This window comes from Alexandromys fortis, unplaced genomic scaffold (assembly GCF_014885135.2).
Source record: "Alexandromys fortis isolate MF-2015 unplaced genomic scaffold, M_Fortis_MF-2015_v1.1 scaffold_38, whole genome shotgun sequence".
Classification (NCBI taxonomy): Eukaryota; Metazoa; Chordata; class Mammalia; order Rodentia; family Cricetidae; genus Alexandromys; species Alexandromys fortis.
This window is the reverse complement of record NW_026067916.1, coordinates 11,220,521-11,244,807: the sequence shown is the minus strand read 5'-3', so window position 1 is coordinate 11,244,807 and position 24,287 is coordinate 11,220,521. Positions and strand designations below refer to the sequence as shown.

Below are 24,287 nucleotides of genomic sequence, written 5' to 3'. Positions count from 1 at the left end.
CATCGGGAGAGCATGGCTCACTGAATCAGCTATGCCAAGCTGGCATGGGCTCACAGAGACTGAAGCAGAAAACATGGGATCTACAGGGGTCTGCACCAGGTCCTCTGTGTATGTTGTGACTGTTAACTTGCTATTTTTGTGGGACTCCTACTCTGGGAGAGGGAGTGTCTCTGGCTCTTTTGACTGCTCTTGGAACTGTCTCTTCTGTTGGATTCCCTGTCCAACCTTGGTGGGAGAGCTTTTGCCTTGTCTTATTGAATCCTTTTTGATAATGTTTGGTTGTTGTGTCTTGAATATCTGCTCTTTTCTGAAGAGGAAATAGAGAGGGTTGAGTCTGGAGAAGAGGAGAGGTGAAAATGAGCTGGAAGGAATACAGGGAGGGCAAACTGTGGTCAGGAAGTTGTATGAGAGAATTTATTTTCAACTTAACAAAAGAAAATAAGAAAAGTTTTTTTTTGGTATTTTGAGTTAATCCAATAAAATTCAGTAGATTTGGCTTGCTATATGCACACAGATGGCACTCTTTCGCTAACCCAGTTTGTCCTGACACTAGCAGGTGTCTGTAGGTCAGTCACCTAAAACTAGGGCAGGCTTCTGGGGGTGTCGATCTTAACATGCACCCCCTTGCACGACAGGATAACAACAGTCACATGGATGAGATGGGGTTTCTGTCATATTCCTGACCCTAGTGCTTCAGCCGTGCCTATATAAGATACCCCCTGAAATAATGAATAATGAAGAGAGAACTTGCATTGGGAAAACTCCTTGGCTAATCCAAACAATTACCCTGTGGAATCCGACCCCTCAGAACACAGCAATGTCCCAGCCTCTGCAAGGCAGAGATATGCGCTATTGTAGGCATGGCTGTTCCCCTGGTAGGATGAAGTCAAAGTATCTCACTGAACAGAACTAATTGGCTAATTGATATGCTTCAGACATCTTACCAAGCAAAAGACAGTTTAATTAAAACAAAATATTATCCATAGCAGTGGGAGCTAAACTAATCAGAGAGGAGAAGCGAGAGTCGGGACTGAAAGGAACAGATTCCCTTCTATGCAATGCTAACAATAAATTGATGGGCTGTTGCTATCAGTAGGGTGACTGGCTAGCCAAAGCACAAACAAAGAGTTGAGTGTGCAGCTTAGGAGATGATAAAATCAACCCTTCAAATTAAATGGGGGGATAGTCTACTCACCAACGATACGGAGACAAGCTTGGGAAAAATAGCCGTGATTACAGTTAGGTTTGACTTGACCAGTAGACTCAGTTATTCATTAGTAAAGACACTAGTTTTGCTTGAGAATGAGCTTACCTATAGCCCAAGGAGTTTTAAAACTCACCATGTAGTAACACACAGTATTTAGTGAGATAACCGCTAATTTATGATGCTCTGTGAGCCTTACCCTCACCAGGACTCTGATTCTCCATAACGGGCTACATGATAATGACTGTTAACAGCAGGTGAATGTGGGAAGTAAGTTAATAGGCAAAACGTAGTAGAACAGCCTTAAAAAGAAGGCCAAGTATCACTTTAAAGCCGTTCCTACAGGATATGGTCATCTTGCTCCTTATCCCCTTCGCATAGTTAGAGATTATACAAAACCCGTGAGTGCAGCTGTCTCTGGGGATGGAATTAGGTAGAAGAGGGAAGGAAGTAGGCAGCGTTTTTCACTGTTTATCCCTTTGGGGCCATGTAACATAGGACTTAATCAAATGATCAAGCTAAAAAAAAATCATAACTATACTAACAAGAAAAGATTCTGACTGGATGCCCAGGGCTTCCACTTAGTACAGTTTTGATCCAATTTATTAAACTTAGACTTATTTTCTTATCTCGAAGAAGAAGATAGTTTTTACTCCAGAAACTTACAGAGAAATACAGGAACTCTTTTCTATAACCTGTTTCCCTTGGAGATGGAAATCAGAGAACATGAACGTGGGCCGCTTGTGGATTTGGGAGATTGGGGTTAGAGTTGAAGGCTATCAAGTTACGAGATCAAAGACTTAAATTCACATTATCCATAGATGTCTATCGATGCATATAATTTAAATGATACACATATCTCTATACCATATTTGCACATAAAGCCCGCTAGCTACCCCTTATCATTTTGACTTTTGTACAGGGATCTTCACTCCACAGAATGACTTCACAACACCTGTTACAAGCTACTGAAAAATCCTCTCAACTATATAGTGCTATCAGAATTAAAATACTACAATTTTTCTCCAAAGAAATATCTTAGGCCATTATTTTTCTCTAAATATTGGATTGTCTTCTCTACAGCAACAAGGAATGCGGGCATAGATTGTTGCTGCTTTCCAGAACAACGTCTTGGAAGCTAAAAGCAAAGGATGTGTCCAATATCTTGGCTGTTGCTTTTTGTGACAGACTTGATATATAGGGCACTGCTACTTGTAGCTGATAAACCCAAGTGAGGGGGTTGGCGGGCGGAGGTGATGTGGTAAAACCAAGTCAGAGGGTTTATAATAGCAAAATTACATAGGTACAAGGGAAGAATTTCAGGAACCAACCCTTCTTTGTTAGGTCTCTTGCATTGTACCTAGCACAATGAAGATAAAGAAAATACTGTGGCCCAAGCAGGACACGAACTTACAACAGATATTATTACTCTCTGTGATGTTTACTGCAGATTGTTAACTTGACAGGATCTGAAATCACCTGAGGGGAAAGTCTCTGGACATGCCTATGAGCCATGAACCCTGGGCTCTACGGCATCTCTGTAAATAGTATCCTACATTTGAACCCTGGGCTCTATGGCATCTCTGTAAGTAGTACCCTGCATTTGAACTCTGGGCTCTACGGCATCTCTGTAAATAGTACCCTGCATTTGAACCCTGGGCTCTACATAATCTCTGTAAATAGTACCCCACATTTGAACCCTGGGCTCTACGTAATCTCTGTAAATAGTACCCTACATTTGAACCCTGGGCTCTACATAATCTCTGTAAATAGTACCCCACATTTGAACCCTGGGCTCTACATAATCTCTGTAAATAGTACCCTACATTGGAACCCTGGGCTCTATGGCATCTTTGTAAATAGTACCCTGCATTTGAACCCTGGGCTCTACGGTATCTCTGTAAATAGTACCCTACATTGGAACCCTGGGCTTTTACTGCAATGGAATTTTGTCACTTACATGTATGAATGATTTCCACTGGTACTGTTTAGTCTGGAACTGCTAATATAAAATTGGGTGGGAATAATGAGAAGTTAGTTGAAAAACTCTCATAGTCATTGACATACTGCTCCCCTTGTATAGAATGTGTGTGTTAGTGACTCACTATAGAAAGGTGTTTATAGAAGCCTGGCTTCTTTCTTCCTAAGGGGATAAAGTTGATCAACATAATTCACAGTTCCTCTTAAATATTGCCTCTGATGCCATGTAAACAGGAATCTAGTTCTTTTTATGCATATAGTGTACAAAACTATAAGAAGTCTATTTTGAGGGTTGTTGGAAGACATGTATGAGTTTGGAAAGCAATTTGGATCTCTCTGTGTTCGAACAGAACACGAAGAGAGAGAGAGAGAAAACAATTCACTATTTTCTATAATTATGGGAGCAAACTTTGAAATAGAAAGAAAATTCTACTTTTTTTGGGATGAGCATAAAGAGACTCTTATACAAAGATTGGTTTAAGTGAATCAGGAGGTTATTGCATCTGTGGGATAGTCTACTTTACCACAAACTCCATTTTATTGTCAAGCCTGGATTGCAGAAGTAAATTCACATAAAGCATACGTTAACCCTTCCTTTAGTGGTAACAATAAATTTTAGTAGATTCTCCAAGTTGCTTCGCAAGGTCTCATACATCTTGTTCTTGCCTCAGAGCAGATAATGTATATCGTTTTTCTATCACTGCATGTCCGCACTGAGTCCGGTCTCTGATTGCATGCATTGGGACTAAATTATTATTTTAGCAGTGAATTAGATTGATCAACCTTACTGCATTGAGAAGCTCACAGCAAAGGCTACATTCCTGCTGCTCCTTTACAAAAGAGAGTGCAGTGGTATTTCAGCACGACGATATTGACAATTTAAGAGGAGTGGGGAGTGCCAAGAAAAGTCTATTTCAAATGGAGCTACATTTGATTCAATTATAGTTTGTTTCTCCTTTCACAAGTTGAGGAGTTGACTGATCACAAATTTTCTCTTCCATAAATTGGGGAAAATGACATGAAGTGTCTCTCCAGGCTGCATGGGGATGAAGTAATTATTCAATAGGTATTCAAAATACAGTTACTAATATTAAAAATATTAAAAATAGCCATGGTAGAGGATAGGACGGTACTGAAATCAACTCTCAATTTTATTTAATGAGACATTAAAAAAAAACACTTCAAAAGTTTTCCTTCCATGTTGGCATTTGAAGAAAGCATGCCAGACATAAAACAACCTATTTTTCTTGGTTATTAGGAAATTACTTATAGAGGAAGCTCACATAGCCAGGAAAGAGTTCAGCAAATGGCAGAAAGTTTTAAAGCCACGGTATGCCCCCAGACAGCACCAGGATTTCTCCACTGCCATCCGAAGCCCAGAGCTATCTGGGCAGCCTGAGTTACTATGCTAACAGCCCTCAAGATGATAAACCTCCTGATGCTTTTACAAGGACATCACTGTTGTGTTGCTGAACGAATCTGCTCATATGGTAATTTCAGTTTATATCAGTGTTTTCAAACCCTGGCCCTGGTTAGAAAAGGTAATAGTCTTTTTTTTTCTTGCTTTGCCTGTGAATTCCCTGGCCATTTTTCATTCAGCACAGTAACATTCTCTTAGGAGGAGGCAACTCGTTTCCAGACAACCTAAACAGATAGTGGCCTTGTCACGTAGGAACAACTAACGGCATTTACTACATCGAAAGCCATAGTTTAATTGTTCAATAGCAGTGAATGAGACAATGTATACATTTTCATTTGCTTTTGAAATTAATTAAGAAATTATTTATGTGTGTGCATGTCTGCATTTGTACGGGGCCTGCAGAGACCTGCAGGCTACACCACAAAGACTCAGGAGCTAAAGTTATAGGCAGCTGTGAAACATCTGGTACGGATTCTGGAAACCAAACCCAGGTCTTCTGCAAGAGCAGTGAGTGCTCTTAACCACTGAGCCATCTCTCCAGCCCCGTAATATTTTCATAATTGATTCAAAACAATACCTTGAATCAATAGCAATAGCATTTAATTCAATAATAATAAAATTTAATAGCAAGCCAATTTATATGCTAAATAGCACTATAGTAGAATGATTTGATAAAGTTTTTGATAGAAGTGAGAAAAATGAACAATTTTTTAGTAAGAAAAAGATGTAAGTATTTACTAAGTTTAGGGCAAGTTTTTCTTCCTTTTGGGCACTGTTTAAAGAATGCCAGGTACTGTGTGTCTGAACGATAGTAGTAAACGGTACCCACAGCACCATCCCACTTAGTGTGATGTTGAAATCAGAGAAAACTGAGAAAGAACTCAAGGAAGGTAATAATTAGAAGGCTGAAATTTTGGGTCTGTCAAATAAAAGTCCAAATCATGACACTCCAAGTTACATGCTCATGCTGTCTTCTTATCGTTTCTCAGAAGCTCCCTTGGTGTCTTAGAGTCAGCTTCACGCTATTCTATGTTCTACGTTGATGGACAGACTTTAAAAGTAGAGTCTTCAAGAAGATCTAAGAGTGCTGCATGAATTGAGTGAATGTCTGCTTTTTCAACTTAATTTGTAGACCAAGTGGCCTTGAACTCATGAAGATCTGCCTGCCTCTGCCTCCTAAGAGCTCAGATTAAAAGATTGTGCCACCACTGCCCAGTGTGGGTGTGGTTTTATAATGGCAGTAAAGACTTAGTAATCAGTGTGGAATAAACAAAACAATACAACTACTGTCTAAGAAAAGAAAAAAGAATAGAGACATATGGAAACTCATATGTCTTAAACATAGCTATAAACCAAGGATTTACATTGAATATGAGGGAAAAAAATTAAAGACTAATTACATTATTGTCAATAGAGATAACCAACTGAGACACAGAGATCTGCCTGTCTCTGCCTCATAGGTTTAACTGAGGAGAGGAGATCTGTCCTGAATGCCTGACTGCAGCTGTCATGTGATCATCTGAGTGCAGCCGTCATGTGATGTGTGTCATGTGATGGCTAGCTCAGCCTCTTGTTGGTGTATCTCTTCCCAGCCATAATTGAGCATACCCCTCAAACTGTGGGACACAATCAAGCCCTCAACCCATGAGCTGTTTTTGTTGGGGATTTGTTACATCAGCAAGGAAGCAAGCTAGTATAAATACTTTTACTTATTTGCATTTTTGCATGACTAATGCTCAAGTCTGCAAGCACAGTGGGTTTATAGATATGGCTGCAGAAATCAGCTTGCTTCACTTACAGCTAGGTAAATTACACTGCAAAGAATATGAATGTTTGGTTACACATACCACCGAGAATCAGAGAGACTTTCTGTAGCCCTGAAACATGGAATAGGGATGGGAGTAAATCACCCACAAAAGGAAATTTAATTGAACTGAATAAACATAAAGATTTAAAAAAGGAAGGTAGAATACACTTTAAATAAGAGAGTAAGGCATTTCTTGATGAAAATACAGGGGAAAATACAAAATGTGGATATAATGTTGTATGTGAGATACTATGGATAGTGTAGGATTTACCACTTGGTGGTCAGAAGAGGGATGAGCACATAGTGATTTCACAGATGTTTTGTGGCTCTGACTAGAAAAGTGAGTCTGCTTGGCCTCCCTTCCTGGTTTTGCTACCAAAACACAGTCTATTTGCTTGTTTTTGTTGAAAGGCGGTATTTCTAAGCTCAAGGCGTTCTCATCCCTTGAAAAATCTAATTTCCCAGGTAGATTTTTCTTCTTCTTCTTCTTCTTCTTCTTCTTCTTCTTCTTCTTCTTCTTCTTCTTCTTCTTCTTCTTCTTCTTCTTTTTTTAATAGTGATGATGGTTGAATGGTTGATCTCTAAGGAAACGAGTCATTTGAGAGACGTGGTGCTGAAGCCACAGCCCTAAGTGCTCCGTCTTCACTATAATGGGGGGACACCTCCTGCTTTATTGCCATCAGCTTTGAGAGCATAGGTTTATGGTGCTTGGTGCTTAGGAGACTGCAGTTCGCGGATGGAAGGCATATTAGATCATCGCCCAGCAGCTGCAGAAAATCACCAGCTAATGTCCGAGGGCTTGACTTCGTGTGGGTGACCTGGATTGGGGTCTCTCACTTCTGAACAGCTTGTCTGTGACAGTTCAGAGCAGTGTTTAGTCTTTTCTGTGGCTTTCTGCATTACTGGACAGCCCTGCTCACTGAGGGCTACTTAATGGTATGCCTGGCAGGGTGATTGACTGAGCTCACAGGGAGAGCACTCTAAAGCACTGTGGGTGGCAGTGGGGATTTGAGAAACACAGAGACCAGTGGACACTTGTTTGTTTTCAATTTCAAGAACTCGGACTCGGATTAAATACTTGAAAATTATTCTCAGAGGACTATATTTACTCCATTGATTTAAGAATAAATTACAGGGCAAAACATTGGATAATGCAAGTGTACTTATCAGTCTATTTACTGATATGGTAGCTCAGAGGAGAAAAAAATGAGCCCCTTTTATTTCAAATATAAAATTATGTGTAAAATCTTTAATGAGTTTCCTTAACATACATGTTAGGCTTCAGTGCATCTGATATAAGAATCTTGTGTGCGTGATGGATCCTTTATGCTCAAGTATCGAGGATCTTAACTCTGAACTATGTCATCACTGTGTAAAAACGTGGAGCTGAAAAGCGCTCTGTCAGTTTAAAATAGCTTACAAAGTAACACGTTGGTTAGATTCAGATGACCTTTTCCCCATCCTCTCTCCTGCCTCCCATTTCTCCGCTCTCATGCCAGCGTAAACTTTATCGCCCTTAGTAATCCTCCTGGTACATTTCCATCACTTCCCTTCTACTACCCAGCTCTGCCCAGCCCTCACCACATACACGCATGCCCCTTTCAGGTTCCTGTCTCCAAAGTCATCATTTAGGACAAAAAAAAAAAAAATAACATCTAGACATTTCAACTCATAAAAACAATGAAGCATTCATCCTTCCTTTTCATCTCCTCACTCAAATACAATTAAAAACCCTGGATGATTCAACAAGCAATCATAGACAATTCTGAAGGAAACAGGCAGATTGCCCAGGGATCTTAGGGTGCAAGCAAGGACACCACCAGGACTCTCTAGGTTTCCTTTGTCATGGTTGTATTTCAGGCGTGTATCCAGGCAGCTCAGCCTGAGGCAGACAACAGGTAAGAAAATCCCATTCCTTCTGGAAAAATGCCCAGGACTGGGGAAGAACACCTGAGAATCAGGAGCAGCCTCATCATGAACACTGTTTGCAAGGATGATACATTTAGCGGCATCACCAATAGCACACAAAAAGACTGACTAGTTCCTGGATGGCAGTGGTGGCTAATGCACCTGTACGGATGACATCACTAAAGGATGGGCTAGCACTGCCCTATCCCTGCCAGTCTGTATAGGCAGAGACGGAAAGACAGGTGGAATACTTTCCATCTATAGATCTAGCTAGTTCCTCACACCCCTGCTACAGACAGCCTTGAGGGTTCGCTTGATTACAAGTGGCACCGGAAGCTTTCAAGTCAGAAGTAAGCAAAATTCCATCTTAAGGGCTCAAGAAACTAAACTGCATTGGAACAAAAACACACAAAAGAGATCAAAGCTTACTTATGAAATCGAAACAAGGACATTGCTAAAGCAAAGATTTTACTTCATGATGTGGATGGGATTGCCCTCTGTATGCTGTGAATATGTTTTATTACCATTGGTTAATAAAGAAGCTGTGTTGGTCAATAACTTAGCAGAGTAAAGCTAGGTGAGGAATCCTAACAGAGATATATAGAAAGAGGGTAGATGGAGTCAGGGATGTCAGCCAACCACTGAGGGAACAAGACATGTAGAAAATCAGATAATGCCACGGCCACATTACAATACATAGAATAATAGAATTGGGTTAATTTATGATGTAAGAGCCAGTTAGAAATATGCCTGAGCCATTGGTAAAGCAGTGTTGTAATTAATATAGTTTCTGTGTGATTATTTGGGTCTGGGCAGCCAGGAAATGAAAGCGCAGTCTGCTTACAAAATATCACCCAACGTTCAGCAACATACATCCACATAAAGCCCAAGAAAGCTTAAAAAATGGGCTTCTAGACCCACAAAAATGGGAGTCTGTATTTTAGTAGCTGTATTTTTTTTAATTGGCTGTTTGCTGGTGGTGAGCAGAGGCACAGCTCCTATAAGAGGCGGCTTCTTGACTCAGCGTCAGCAGCAAAAACTGCACAGCTTCTTTAAGAAACAGCTTGCTGGTTCATGCTGGTTGCACAAATATCTCCCACTCTTTCAGGAGGTCCTGCTATAGAGCACTTGAAGGGGGTTTGTGAGCAGCATGCTGCTAATTACTTGGTAGTGGCATGGGCCAACCACTCCCCAGAGTTGGGGTGGTAAACATGGCTCCCAGAACTGGAAGTGAATGAACCTCTGCCATGTTGAAAAGCCAAGCAGGGTAAAAGCAACAGGCAAAGCAGCTTTGTTCCTAGCCATGCCTGCTTAACATCTTAGCACAGTGACCAAAAAAAAAAAAAAAAAAAAAAGAAAAGGATTGCAGATAAGCAATAAAGATATATTCAGACAAACATAAACCTCTGAGTGGGCCATAATGTGTTTAAAAATGTATATAGGCTTAAGAGAAAAAGAACATAGGTATAGGCAGCTATAGAAAGAAATAGCTTTAAAAAAATAAAACAAAGTCTTTAAAGAGACAGTAAAAGTAATATAAAAAGTCACATAAAGATGGAAAATAAACAGAGAGTATGGGTTATGTATATTATTGTGTTTTATTCAAATTTTTGACTGTTAATGAGCTAACTACAGACAGGCATTTCATTTTACAGGCTGCTAAGCTAAACCAACACATATATTTTATAGGTATCTTGACATCAAAATTTGAGTCTAAGGATATGTTACTTTGGAAAAGCTTCCCAGAGAATGAAAACCTATGGATTTATTCCAGGCTAATGTAGTTTGATGCAACAAGACTTCTGAAAGGTCTCTGTAAACTTTAAAAATACTTAGAAAACTATGCCAAAATGTCCAAAATAGTTGTTATAAATGTTGATTTTCATTTTAAAAGGGTTGGTTATAAATGGCTAATGGTCAGTCAGTTACTTTCTAAAAGGAAGGGTAATATGATATAAAATGAATACATTGGTATGAACTTTGGTTTATTGATACAACTTTAAGGTCAATTTTGTTCTATGTATATTTCTACTCTTGCTTAAGGTATCATGTTTGTATAATACCTTATATTTGTATCACACCTCATTTAAAACTATAATGTGTAATTAAAAATTATGGATTAATAGTAAAAATTATGGACTAATAGATAGTAGAAATAATGGATTAATAGATAGTCATCTGTAATAGTCAAACTTGTCAGTCATCTATAATAGTCAAACTGTCACAAGTCAGTCATAAGGACGTGACGAAGGGATAGGCAGATAGTTTAGTGTGGAAACATGCATGCCATGCATTATGAGGGAATGAAAGTCCCTAAAAGCTCACATTCAAAAAGAAAGTACCGAATAGGAATTTTGAAAGAAAAAGTAACATAAATAAAAATCTTATTAAGACATAGATTGAAACAGTGGTATTAAAGGTATGTTTATATAATTTATTCACCAAATTCAACAATGTAGAAAATGTGAACTAATTTTTCTTATATGACTATGTAGAAGAAATGGACCATTTCCTATAAAGCTACCAATCACCCAAACTAAAATAGGATGAAACACGTGACCTAATGATGGAGGAAGGACATTGGTTAATTATAGTAAAGAAACTGCCTTGGCCCATTTTATTGGTTAGAACATAAGTGGGTGGAGTAAACAGAAGAGAATGCTGGGAGAAAGAAGCTTAGTCGAGGAGTCGCCATGGTTCTCCCGCTCCAGACAGACGCAGGTTAAGATCCTCCCTGGTAAGCCAGCTCGTGGGCTACACAGAATACTAGAAATGGGTTAGAACAATATGTAAGGGCTAGCCAATAAGAAACTGGAAATAGCTGGGCCAGGCAGTGTTTAAAAGAATACAGTTTCCGTGTAATTATTTCTGGGCATAAGCTAGCCATGCGGGCGGCCGGGTGCCGGGGACGCAGCCCCGCCGCTCTTATCACTACAACCTAATTCTTTCCATTATGCTCAATGCAACTGAAAATTCAATGAAAATTCCAGTAAGAATACTGCCCGGCCAGCTGACCTCCTGGGAGAACATCATCAATCACTTAAAGAACAGTTAAAAACTATAGGGTACCTTCTCTTACAGAAGGAGAAAGAGTCAGATCTCTTACCTTGGTTGTCACCTTGACACACCTGTAAAGACAGAGGGAATCTCGACCGAGAAACTGCCTCTATTAGCTTGTCCTGTAAACATGTCTGTGGGGGCAGGGCAGCTCACTGGGCAGGGTGCCATACCTGGACCTGCAGACCTGGATCATAGAAGAATGGAAGCTGACCATGAAGATCTGAGCCCTGAAGGTGTAAGTCACGAACAAGGCCACACCAGTTTGGAGTTATGATTAATAGGGTGTTATTTATTTAAAGGGGAAAAAACTTACAGATCACCGTCCCAGACAACAGCCATCTGCACAACCAGGAAGGGAGTCTAGTCTTCGGCGGAGCAGGAAGTGAAGAGAGAGAGCAGAGGAAGTAGCAGCTTTTTTAAAGGGACCACGCCCCAATGGGCTGGCATCACAGCAGCTATTGGTTGGAGGAGCGGAAGGACCTCCCGCAACAGAGCCCCTGGAAAGCAGTGCTCCTCTCTGGTCTGACTTCTCTTGATGAGGGATTGCAACCTGAACCAAACCCTTTCCTTACCAAGTGGCTTCTAAGTGTGGTATTTGTCACAGTGACAGAGAGTAGCTAGGACTTGGGCAAAGCTAGGCAGTGGACTGCTTGTCTTGCATGTGCAAAGCCTGGGGTCCAAGACTTGTACTGAAAAGGAAAACAAAAAACAAAGCTTCACCACACCACACGTACTCATTGTATGTGGCTGGGATCACTGTGATATGAAGGTCAGATCAAAGTGTACAAAAAAAAAAAAAAGAAAAGAAAAGAAAAGTAGAGGTCAATATTGTGCACAAACATAGACATCACATCTTCAATAAAATATCAGTATATTAACAAAGCAGTACACCATGCCCAAGTTAGGCTTAACAAAAGTAAGGGGTCAATATTTCAGAATATAAATATAGTAGAAAATACAATACAATATAAATAAAACGTATCAACAGTTCCAATTGGAAATAAAAATATTGTGTAGGTAGAAATCTTATGGAATCTAGCAAAGGTTTCTATAGCTTATACATGAATTTGGTCAAACTATGGGAAATTAACACATCAAAATCAATTGTTTTTATAAGTGTTAAAAGTGAATATTGTCAAAATGATATTAAAACATACTACTATGTATGTCTCTGAGAAATGGAAAGCCTATGTATATATTAAAAACACGATCAAATATTTTTTCTGGAAAATTAAGAAAGCACTGATGAGAAGATCAAATAAGACATCAACAATAAGAATTATTGTGCCCATAGACTGGAACACATATTATTAAATATATTAATTCTCCACATATTGACTTATAGATTCAATGCAATTCCTCTCAGAACACCAGTAAGATTTTCTTTAGTCATAGACAAACACTCTAAAAACTATGTGGACAAGTAGGGAGTCTAATAAATAAAGCAACTTGATCAAGAATAAAGCAGAGATGACCACTGTGTGTGGTTAAGGCTGACTAGGTAGCTACGGAAATCAGGAGAAGACGACATGGGGGACAGAACCTCACATGGATGGGTGGGATATAAGATGCATGTCAGAGCACACGGGAGGGAAACTCGCCTTTCAACACGGCTGCTCTCTGGGCATCCTCAGACAAAAGGAAAGTGAAAGAACCATAGCCTTAGACACTCAATAAATTAACCGAAAGGCAGACCACCTGCATATAAAACTGGCCAGTATTTACAAAGACCTTGGGGCCTGGGCTCGCTGATTCATGAAAGGTGATCTGAGTGGAACTCGTTAAAATACAAACATCTGCACAAGGATGAGTGGACAGATTGCGGACAAGAGCAAGGTGTTTCGTGAGGGCGTGTCCAGTGAAATCATTCGTATCTAGCATCAAGATAATTCATATCCATGCTCCAAAGTGGAACTAAGAAGAAATCAATCAAAATGGACAGATCCATGATGTGGTATTCCACTGCTTAATACTTGCAGATGACAAGATGCTTGATACATCAGCCATTAGGGGACTTCTGACACACCGTCAGAATGGCCAAGATATGAAAGAAAATGCCCTGACTACCACATAATGGCAACAATTTTTTTTAAAATATTTATTTATTTATTATGTATATAATATCCTGTGTACATGTATGCCTGCAGGCCAGAAGAGGGCAACAGACCTCATTACAGATGGTTGTGAGCCATCATGTGGTTGCTGGGAATTGAACTCAGGACCTTTGGAAGAGCAGGCAGTGCTCTTAACCGCTGAGCCATCTCTCCAGCCCAACAAATGTTTTTTTTTATAGTAACACACTTCCCAAGTTCTTAGCAAGCTCTTCAGATTAAAGATATGTAAATATAAAATTGATTTGATGACAACGAACTTGAGAAATTAGGATTTATTAATTATCGAAAAGAACCAAAGGAGAAAACAAGCCAGACTTCCTATATAAAGACAGAACGGCCAATCTAAAAACAGATCTAGAATTCAAGTATAATCTCACTTGTGCCAATTTTCTAAAACCCATTTAAGAAATGACTAGAACCTAAGTTGTATTTTCTATTATTTCTGAAGAACAAGTTCCTTCTTTGGAAAAAAAAATCTGTATTTGATAGACTACCAAGCAAGACCTTTTTGTATTTATTCTTAGCTATTTTTTTAAAGACAAAGTTCAAAGGACTAGGTAGTGTCAGGTAAATACAAGCTCATGGAGGCGGTTGCTCCAGCTGACTTCTTTTTCTGGAGTAACCCATGGAAACTCACTCATAATTCAGACACTGAATAAGGAGCCCATCTAGTCAGCTGAGGCAGAAGTAATTATTATTTTGTGGAAATTTAGAGCCTTTTTTTTAAAACAGAGTACAGGGGGAAACATCAACCTATTAATATCAGGCTGGCACTAGCTAGATGGACAATTTTAACCCACATGGATTTGTTCTCTTCCAACTCTCCAAGAACCTTAGAGAAGCCCGACACTGTTGAGGTAGCTGTTGAGGTAGGCCAGCTCTTCCCTCCACTCCCTCCACCCCTGTTGTCCTTGTCGTCTAGGAGGCTGCAGGCTGAGTACATCTACAGGAGCTGAAGTCCTTCCTACGGAGGAAGCCAAGTCCTTTTGGAAGAACGGATTCTCCTCCTACACATAGGAATCACCATGGAGAATCATCCCCTCGCCTGAGAGGCTTTGGAGCAGTTGCTCCTGGCTGCCTAGTGACAGGATTTCTTCTGAACCTGTATAGCACTGGGGGATGCTACTGAGCTGAGTCGTATGTCAACTTAAAGAGAACTGGTCCGTAGGCCACTTTATTTTGTGCATGTGTGCGTGTATGTGTGAGTGTGTGTGTGCGCGTGTACCTGTGGGCGCATGCTTGTGTGCGCAGGTCGGCATGTGTGTGTGTGTGTGTGTGTGTGTGTGTGTGTGTGTGCGCGCACATGCAAGAGACCAATTCTCTTCCTCCACCAGTTACCACCTTGCTTTTTGAGACAGGCTCTTTCTCTGAACCTGGAACTCTGTGATAGAGTTTGATTGCCCGGCCAGTGAGCCCCTGGGATCCATCCATCTCCACCTCCCCTGTGCTGAGATTACAGGCGAGGACTATTTCTGTGCTCAGTTGCTGTGAATCAAACTCCAATAGTCATATTTGTATACTAAGCCCTTTGCCAACCGACCTTTCTCCCGGCCTCTAAGGGACTCTCCTACTTGGTGTTTTTGTGGGATTTGTCACAATAGGAGCAGCTATGATTGAACGTGTCTCAGGAGAAGCACTACACTGCTGATTCTGAGAGTGAAATATGATGGTATTTTGCATACAATTTAACCAGTTTTGAATCCAAATTACTCAATGGTTAACCTTCCCCCCCCCCCCCCCACCGCCATGGCATTTTAAATACAACTGTGTTGGATTACTAAACAGCACTCCCCCGAGTTCTATTATTAGACTCCTGTAGTAGGTGAAGACTTTCTTCTGCCATGCAGACTGGTACTAAAAGTCCCAAACTGCACAGCGCTATGACAGATTCTCAGAGCACAGTGACTTTGGTATTTTAAAGGATACTCTGAGAAGGGAGTTGCTTTTATGTTTACTGGGTATATTAGCTTTCAAATTAAAAGGGCCAAGTGATTGCTTTCCTGTAAACAGAGAGAGCATTCATTTCGTACAGACTCAAATGAGAGCAACCTTTCTCTCCTGATACCAAGGAGAAATGTTCTTGGCCTATTTTCTCTCCACGAGGATCATTTGAGTTGGTTGAGAACGCCTCCCATTTTTCTTTCGCTTAGCTCCCAATTATAACTGACAAGGAATTTTGCACCTGTGTGAAGAGATGTGAAGATGTAGATATTAACAGAGCCACAGCAAATACTCATAGGCATTAACACTCAAGCTTGGGAGTTTAGGAGGTTGCTATGGTGCCGCGTACCCATAACACCAGCCCTCTGAAGCACGAGGCAAAAAAATAGTGAGGTTGAGACCAGTCTGGACGAGGTTATGTAATGAGATTGCTTCTTTCCCCCAACCCCCATTCAAAAATGACTACACTTAAATTTCCTCTTCCAGGTACGACTGACCTATGTGAAAATCTGGGTGAAATGCCGGAAAAGCAAAGGTATCAAGAACAACCTCCCCGACAAGGCAGCATGATATGGTTACCTAGGAAACTCAGCTTTGAAATGTGCTCGATCCAGTTACAACACACACACACACACACACACACACTCTCACACCCCTTCCAAAAATTTTCATATAATGTTTGAGTAGGTTTACATTTTGTGGTTGTTCATAGCTAATAGCTATTCTTGGGCAAAATGTGTCCCACAGGCTGCAGATTGGAGAGAAAGTTTAAAATTCTGTGTAGTGGAGAAACCTGGTGAGATTTGAGAAGATGTCCAGTTCCTCATAGTGACCTGGGGATTTTAAAAATCTGAATTCAGAAATGATTTATGAAGAGAGGCCGTAGAGGTGAGGGACATGATCAGGAATCCCCAGGGACCACAGTAACAAAGTACAGCATCTAAACAGGTCATTCCAACCCCCACACAACCCCCAACACTTGTCAAGTTCAGACAACGCAGAGTCTGCAGGCATATATACACAAAACTAAGGCAAAATTTCTGAAGATTAAAAACAAAATGAAACAGAACAGAATAAAACAAAAAAAAAACAAAGACATCTTAGATTATCTACAGCATTACAGTTGTGAGAAAAAAATTTAATATTAATATTAGTGTTTAAGACCTGCCAAGAGAAAAACACCACATGATGGACAGACTAAAGTTCATCCTAGGTATCAAATCCCGCCCACTTTTAATGTTATGCCATCTAAGAGTAAAGTTTATTTATTTTTAATAGTTAAGGGGGAAAAGGTAAGATCACTTTGTTACACGAAAGCTCACAAAAGTTACATTTCTTTGTCTACAAGTAAGGGTTTCCTGGAACACCGTCCTGACCTTCATATCATCACATTGACTGCTGTAGCCAAAGATGCTGGGGGACCTTTGAAGCCTGAGACATGTCCTCTCTGGCCCCCTTTTAGACAGTGTTTGCTAGGCTGTGCTAGGCTGTTAGTTGAAAACTCTGGCCCACAAACGCACAGAGAATGAGGACAAACCAGAGATGGACCGTGGCTCACCAGAGCTCAGTCCAACTTCAGACTGCCTCCTTTCTAGATTAGATTAGAGCATCTGACAGCAACTCTCTCTGCCTGGCAGAGGAAGAGGCGTCTGCACTGGAGGAAGCTGTCAGCACGTGGAAGATCTACGGTTTAATACACATTTTACACACATTCGAGAATTCAGAAAAATCACACCGACCTCGTGTGTCTGAGCTGATTGTGACGCGCAATTCCCCCACCCCCACCCCCGAAGCAACCCCTTAGCATTTCAAACACTCAGTAGTAATTCATGTTATTTAAAGAAAAGAAAAATAAAACAAAAGAGACAGTATTACCCTAAAGTGCTTTTCTTGGCAAGAAAATATAAATTACGTGTCCAGAACAGTAGTGTTCAAATGAAATAAATGGGAGTTTCTAAGGCCCAGCATCCCGGTCCATGAATTCTTTTGTAGAAAATGCAAACAACCAGTAACTGGCCAGCATGGAGACATTCTGACCAAGTGGTATCCCGGTCTCATTTTCCAGAGATATACAGTTGTAGGCATTAGCATTATGTTCAAGCGTCTACCATCCAGAGAACCCAGATAAATATAGATGTGCAAAAAATTAACACTGCAACATGGCAAAATGCACCATCTTGTTTGCACATGTCTCCTAGGACACAGGGGGTTGAGCTTAGCCGTTTATTTTCAATGAAAAGAGCAACTCAAAGGAAGCAGACAGCTGAGAAGCGCAGGAACCACAAGCTACAAAGTTGATTCATTTGAACGAGGAGATACTAAGGCTGCACATTTGTGCCTATGCAAATTATAACTCTCAGACATATCGCATAAGGTGATACTGACTTACAGTTTATCCCAGTTTGCAATACTTGACTTAGCGATATCTATGCAATATAACTTAATTGTGCTAAAAGGTCAGATTATAGAATAATGAACAGGCTACATCCATGCACAGTTCTGTTCTGAAACAGTAACAGATACAACTATAAAAAGAAAGTTAAATGTAGATTTGATTAAATTGGTTATATGTACATTTATCTACACAGAAAATTGAATTTTTTAATCTTTAACTTGGTAGTATGCTTCTCCTGCTTTTATAATGGGAACCCAAAATATTATCTCAGAAAGTTAGGGCTATTGTTAAGAGAAAAGAATTTTTAGAATGAGAGAGAATATTGTTTTAAACTTAAAACAGACTTTCAAAAAGTTTAAATATTCTCCATCCCCCTTGCCAGCTTTATGTGCCCATCAGTGATATATGCTCTCACGCAGGGCTCTAAAAACTTGACCCGAGAAAGACTGAGAATGTAGACAGATAATAAACCAACAGGGAGTCTACTGTTTACTTTGAGTAAATGGTAAGAACTATTTTAACATTAACTACACATTTTTTAGAAATGACAAGACTCCTAATTGCAGATGTCGTCTGTGTAATTTACTAATTTTGAGACAGGGATGGCATTCATCTAGGACTCTGTTTAAAAACTTCTCACACAGGCACAGCCCGCTTTTAAGCAAGCCCCTGGAACACAGCAAGGACCACCTAACACACTCATGCGATTATTTGTTTTGCTGAACTGCCTGTTTATAGAATAAAATGATTCTTTTCAACACTGGCTTCTTCCTAACTGGCAGAACACCGCTGCCTTTGAAGGGGACCGCCGGTGCTATTTACAGTTGTGCGTTCTACAGTTCTCGGTGTCCTCTCTGACTTCAGCGAAAGACCAGAATCCTCAGAGAGACACACCGCACACCAAAAGTCCTTAGTAGGTGGGAGAAAGTCAGGCCGGAGGTCAAAGAGAACCCGCAGAAATGACAGAGAGGAGATGCTCCGGCAGCATCTCCTCGGAGGGACAGGCAAACACATGGCCCGCGGACGGGGCCCGAGTCCCCCTCTCTCCAGGAGGAAACAGAACATTTAGAGCCGGTTCCAGCCAGATCATTGCCTCTTTACATAAGAACCTCGCTTCAGAATTCACAAACACCCTCAAAGTGCACTGCCGAAGAAAACATAAAAACTTAATAACCTACCATTTTCTTTGCACTCTTCTGGAGGTTTAGCCTTTTTCGCAAGCCGTGGATCCAGCCATGATGTTGTCTTTGTGTTATGGCTGAAAAGAGAAGAGATCACCCTGAAAAGACACATACTAAAAGGAATCGAGTCTATTCCTTAAGAAGGAGAAGAGGAAAAATAATAAGCCGGGTTAGTCCAACAAAATTGCAATCGATACACTTAATTTGCTTACTGGTTCTAAGTAGCCCTGAAGGAGGTGGAAGAGGAATTGTGCAAGGCAGCTGTAAATTTGGCAACCTCAGCTCCCTGCCCTCAAAGCAGCTATTTTTATTAAAATCAACTAGAATGTTGCCAAGTTAACCTCATTGAAAATGCACCACTCATCCAGCGCGAAAGGAATTTATTACAAATACAGGATTCTCCAGTTGGGAGAGCAGAGTCCTGACGCCCTGACACCGTTTCCTGCCTCTTTTGCAGAAGCGGTATTTTCATCCTAAGCCACGCTGTTCATAAACAATGTATTTGCTAACTGCGGCACGGGGCGGAGGCAGCACCAAAGTGATTCAAATTACAGCGTCTTCCCGGGGCTCCTCCATTTTCTCCAAAAGTGATTAATAGCAATTTCATTTACACAGATTAAGCTAGCTTACTCCTAAACACTGTTATCCCAGCCCGGAAGGGAGTAGATTGAAAAATCTCTGCATTCTAATGTTTCCGAAATAGAATTTCTAGGAATGGAAAAAAAATAATCTTGTTTAGGGAACAAAAAATGTTCTCATGTCCTTACTTCGGAAATCAAGAAGCAAGAGAGACGTTCCTGGAGGAGACTTTCTTAAAGGGGTGCTGGATCCTTGTGTTGGGGCCACCTGGTGGACTTGTTAGCAATATATTCTGGATCTTCTAAGAAGTACCAAGTTTTGGTCTTTGTGGGGGAGGGGAAATACAATATGGCGGCAAGTGGTTGGTACAAATCTCTGCCATTGATGACTAACCCCAATGATGCTTAGGCATTATAATTTAAGGACTACACAACAGCTCAACCTGTCAATAGAGCTAAAATGTTGACTCTGTATAACTGTATCAAGGGAGCTCATGGGACAATGGACAAAGAAGTAGGAATTTAAGATTTATGAAAGCTTCGAGAAGAGAATGTGTGAAGTAACGGGTACTGGGAAGTGAGGTTTGCAAAGAGTAAAAAGGCAGGCGAAATAGAATTAGGCCCAGATCACAGTGTGCTTTGAATGGAGATGGAGATCCATGGAGATCAAGGTGTTCACGGGGACATAGATTTTGTAGATCTTTCTCTCTGGTTATAGCCAAACCTCAGACACTGGCTAGACCATCAGATGTACTGGCAGTAAGGATCAGAAAAGTTTCTTACAGGATGCAGTCATTAATAGAATCATGAAACTGTTTACTACAACACAAAGGCCATTTCAAGCCAGGACAAAGGGTAGGGGGTGGCGCTAAGGTGGATTTTGAAAAGCCATCCTGAGCTATCCAAGTATTATTTGAGCAGCATTTTCTAGACGGCTGTTTTTCGATTGCTTACGAGGAGAGCACCTCTGAGCCGTGTCCCACTTGGCTTCATTGCTGTGACAAACACTGTTATCCAAAGGAACTCTGGAGAAGAAAGGGTTTTGGCTTACATTTCCGTTACAGTCCAGAGAGGTCACGGCGGGATCTCGAGGCCGGAACTGCAGCAGAACCCATGAAGGACTGCTGCTTTCTGGTGTGTTCTCTGCGGTTCCCTCAGTCTCCTTTCTTCTACACCCAGGGCCACCTGCCATATATGGCTTCTGCCTGCTGGGGCCCTCCCATAGCAATCAATCATCAGTAAAGAAAATGCCCACAGGCTATTCTGAAGGAGGGCACCCCAACCGAGGTTGTGCCCTCTACCCAGGTGACTGTAGTTTGGGTCCAGTTGACAAAAGTACAACAAAAGTCCTCAAAACTAACTAGCACAGACATCAAGATCCGTGAGTGATGAAAAAGTCCAGATCCTGAAGAAAATCCGCTTTTCCTTTCGCCACGCATGGGAGGCAAGGAGAAAATATTAACTGTTACTCCCGTCAAGTGTGTGAACCCTTCAGCGACAGATACACTGAACAGAACTCTAATCCGATCAGGTAATGCCTGTAATTGACCAAAAACGTAAATCACCTAGCACGTTTGCCAGCTTCTACTGCCCCTCCATTTGTCTTCTATGAAGTCTGTTGGTGCCATGTTTCAAGAGGATTGGAACTACTGGGGGCACGTTCTGGTCCCAGCCAGATGTCAACATAATCCTTTCTTTTCCTCTGCATTGAGGTTGAAGTTCGAAATATCCGTAATGTGGGGGTCAGAACACTGGCAGTAGGCACGCTACTATCTCCTTACAATAGAAGAGCCCCACTGGCCTCAGGGGAAAGTGCACAGGAGCCTGTGTGTGCATATGTGTGTGGGCGTGGGGTGGGCACACACGTGTGTTCATGTCCATGTTTGTATCAGGTAGGGGAATACATTGGGAGGTAAGCAGGAGACAGAAATGCTCCCCCCCTTGTGACCCACCCTTGGCTTTTTCAAATTCTTCATTCCTTTTGGAGGAGAGTAATTTCTAGGTAAAAGCCAACATATCTATGGAACATTTTCAGGAGCCATTAGTGTGCCTCCACGGGAGTCAAATTACCATTTCTATACCACACTGGTGCAGTCTCCAATACGGGCTAATTTAGGAGAGAGCTGTGAGTGTCCCGGCTTGCCTGAGTTTATATAAAGCATTTCATTACGGAATGAGGTTTTAGGTTGAACTGGAGTTGGCAGTGTGTCACTTTAATACATTTTGACAGATTGAGTCTCTTATAGTTAACAGTATTTTTAGCTGTTCTTCAGAAATGATTCTGAAGGAAATGTGGGTAGTAGTTACCTCCAGTAATTGTCTTAAACATCACATGAAGACACAGCACAGTATTTTTCAATAGGGGCTCTTAGCAGCCTTGTAATTTGCATGCTCCTCCAAGACGCCTTACAAAGGGGATATTTTTAATGCATTTGGAAGACAGCACACTAAACAGCTTTCCCTCTTCCCTTCAATTTTGTATTTTAAACCTTAATAATTCCATCTGAGGGTAGGATTTAATGCTGGTCAGGGAACCGCACAGAAGGGAATCACTGAGATTCCCCCCCCCCCCCACCCCAATCTGAATGCTATCTTTTCTCGAATTCAAGGAAGGCATTTCTTTTCACTTCCCTAGCTAGGGCAGATTTAGGTGCTTGGCATCAATTTTCTACATCTATCCAAGACGTGCGCCACCGAAACGACATGAAAAGGAAACGCCAGTGCCGTATAATCCTACACGGTGCTCTCCACAGATGGGCTTATTCATACTGTGCTTTGATGGAGATGGGCCTATCTGGGTTCCATTTGCACAGAGACTGTTCTTATTCTTGTGGGTAAATGGAACATGCATTTCCAGGAGCTTTGAATCACAGTAATGTCTCGATTTACATGTCACTAGAGATGAAGCTAAACGGTCGTGAAAAGAACCCATCAGCTAATCCGTGCAGGTTTAGTTGGTGTCACATTTAATAATCTGGATGAAAATCTAAAACAAATGGTTTGTCCTATATAGCTACCCCAAATTCTAATGTTAAACTACACACCGCGGACTATAATAAACCGGAACTGGACTTTCACTCAAATGCACGGTTCTAGTTTAAATTCATATCAAGATACCCTGGAAGACACGCACAGATTGACCTGCAAGTGGATTGGGGATAGCCATACACCTTGTGACCTTAACCTTTGCCAAGCTGATGAAGCAGTAGGGTAAGTGATAACGGCTCATGTTCTCACATCAAACACGCTTCATGTCATCTGGAGAAGCTACCGATAGTGCAGCAGTCACGGTGCGGCAAAGCCAGACACCACCTCTTCCTTCTGATCGTTCCTTCTCACCTTTTACCGCTAACCAGCCTTTGGGGATGAAACTCTGGTCCACTATGGACGCAGAAGCCAAGGTTGGCAGCCTCAAGGGGACTTGAATGGCAGTTGCATGAAACGGTAGGGATTGATGTAAACCCAGATGGAAGGGAACCCCACACCCATGTGTTGTTTCTGCTTTTCCTCGGAAGGAGTTTCTCTCCTTCCCTCTGGTCATCATCAGGGATCTAGTTCAATCTCCTTCCAGTCATTCAGAAGAAAACATCACATATTCTTTGAAGGCTGTAATCCCTAAACTCTCCTGAACGCGCTGATTGCCCTGTACTCGGCGGGCATTTGCTCTATTAAATTGCATGTGCCTAGAGGTTCAAGAGAGCGTGTGGGCCGAGCAGGCAACAATAACTCCACTAGAAAAATGTTCTTCCCACCAACTTAGCTTCTCTATTCAAGTCGCCGGCAAATTAAATTTTATTCCTTCAAAGCTGGCTTCCCCCCACCACTGAATAAAGCCTTTTAAAGAACTCATATCTGTATAATTTGCATATGAATATTGGGTCTTGGGAGTTCTATCCAAGATTGTAGTAAACTAATGGCTGGAGCTGGAGCTCAGGGGTAAAGGGTTTGTGGAGTAGGGCGTAGAACCTCGGGTTCAATTCCACACATTGTCAAAAAAAAATTTAAGTTAACGAAATGGTGCTATTACCAGGCACAGCATTCGTCAGAAGCAGAACCTAAAATGTTCCCGCAGCTCATCCTGTGTTTTCTCCCCATTCTGTGTTTTTCCCTTGTCTTACTTGTTTCTCCAGTCAGCATACAAACCCCGTTCTTAGGGCTACACAATGAATCCTTCCCATTCTCTCCCCGTTTCCTGTCCTGTTATTCTGTCTTTCTGCATATATTGTCACCTGGACCGAAACCTATTTCCACAACTGTATGAGTTTTGGAACAGTTTTCTTTTACAATTTAAATTTGATGTGTGCACGGATGCAGTGCTTCTTCCTGCTCTCCAGAAAAAGATCAAGAGGTTGAGACAAGGGCTACTTGAGATGTGTACACGGACATTCACACTTCAAGGTTGCTCGTTAGACAGATCAGAGTAAGGATAACTCAGACTGCTGACTATAGTTTACTAAAATCTGAGCAAAAACTGTTTTAAGACATAGAAATTTCTTCCATCCTACGCTGTATTAGTAAAAAAACCTCACTTATCTCAGTTCCCTCATTTCCCAAAGACTTTATCTATCTTCTGTATTATTATTAAAAAAGGAACCAATAGAGGCTCAATATACATAACTGATTAGATTGGATACATGCTATTGTTAATCAACTTTGGATAAATAGCTTTAAGATGCTATTTATTAAAAGTTTCGCTGCT

General features: G+C 41.1%; 1 protein-coding gene across 3 annotated transcripts in view; it reads right to left on the bottom strand.

The window, feature by feature from the left end:
• Magi2 (membrane associated guanylate kinase, WW and PDZ domain containing 2) overlaps nt 1–24,287 on the bottom strand; it is a 1,234,898-nt gene that overhangs the window by 386,055 nt on the left and 824,556 nt on the right. For all 3 annotated transcript variants that reach the window (XM_050139790.1, XM_050139791.1, XM_050139792.1), the window contains one exon: nt 19,008–19,087. In XM_050139790.1, coding sequence (XP_049995747.1) covers nt 19,008–19,087 — 80 coding nt within the window. The remainder of the gene's footprint in view (nt 1–19,007; nt 19,088–24,287) is intronic.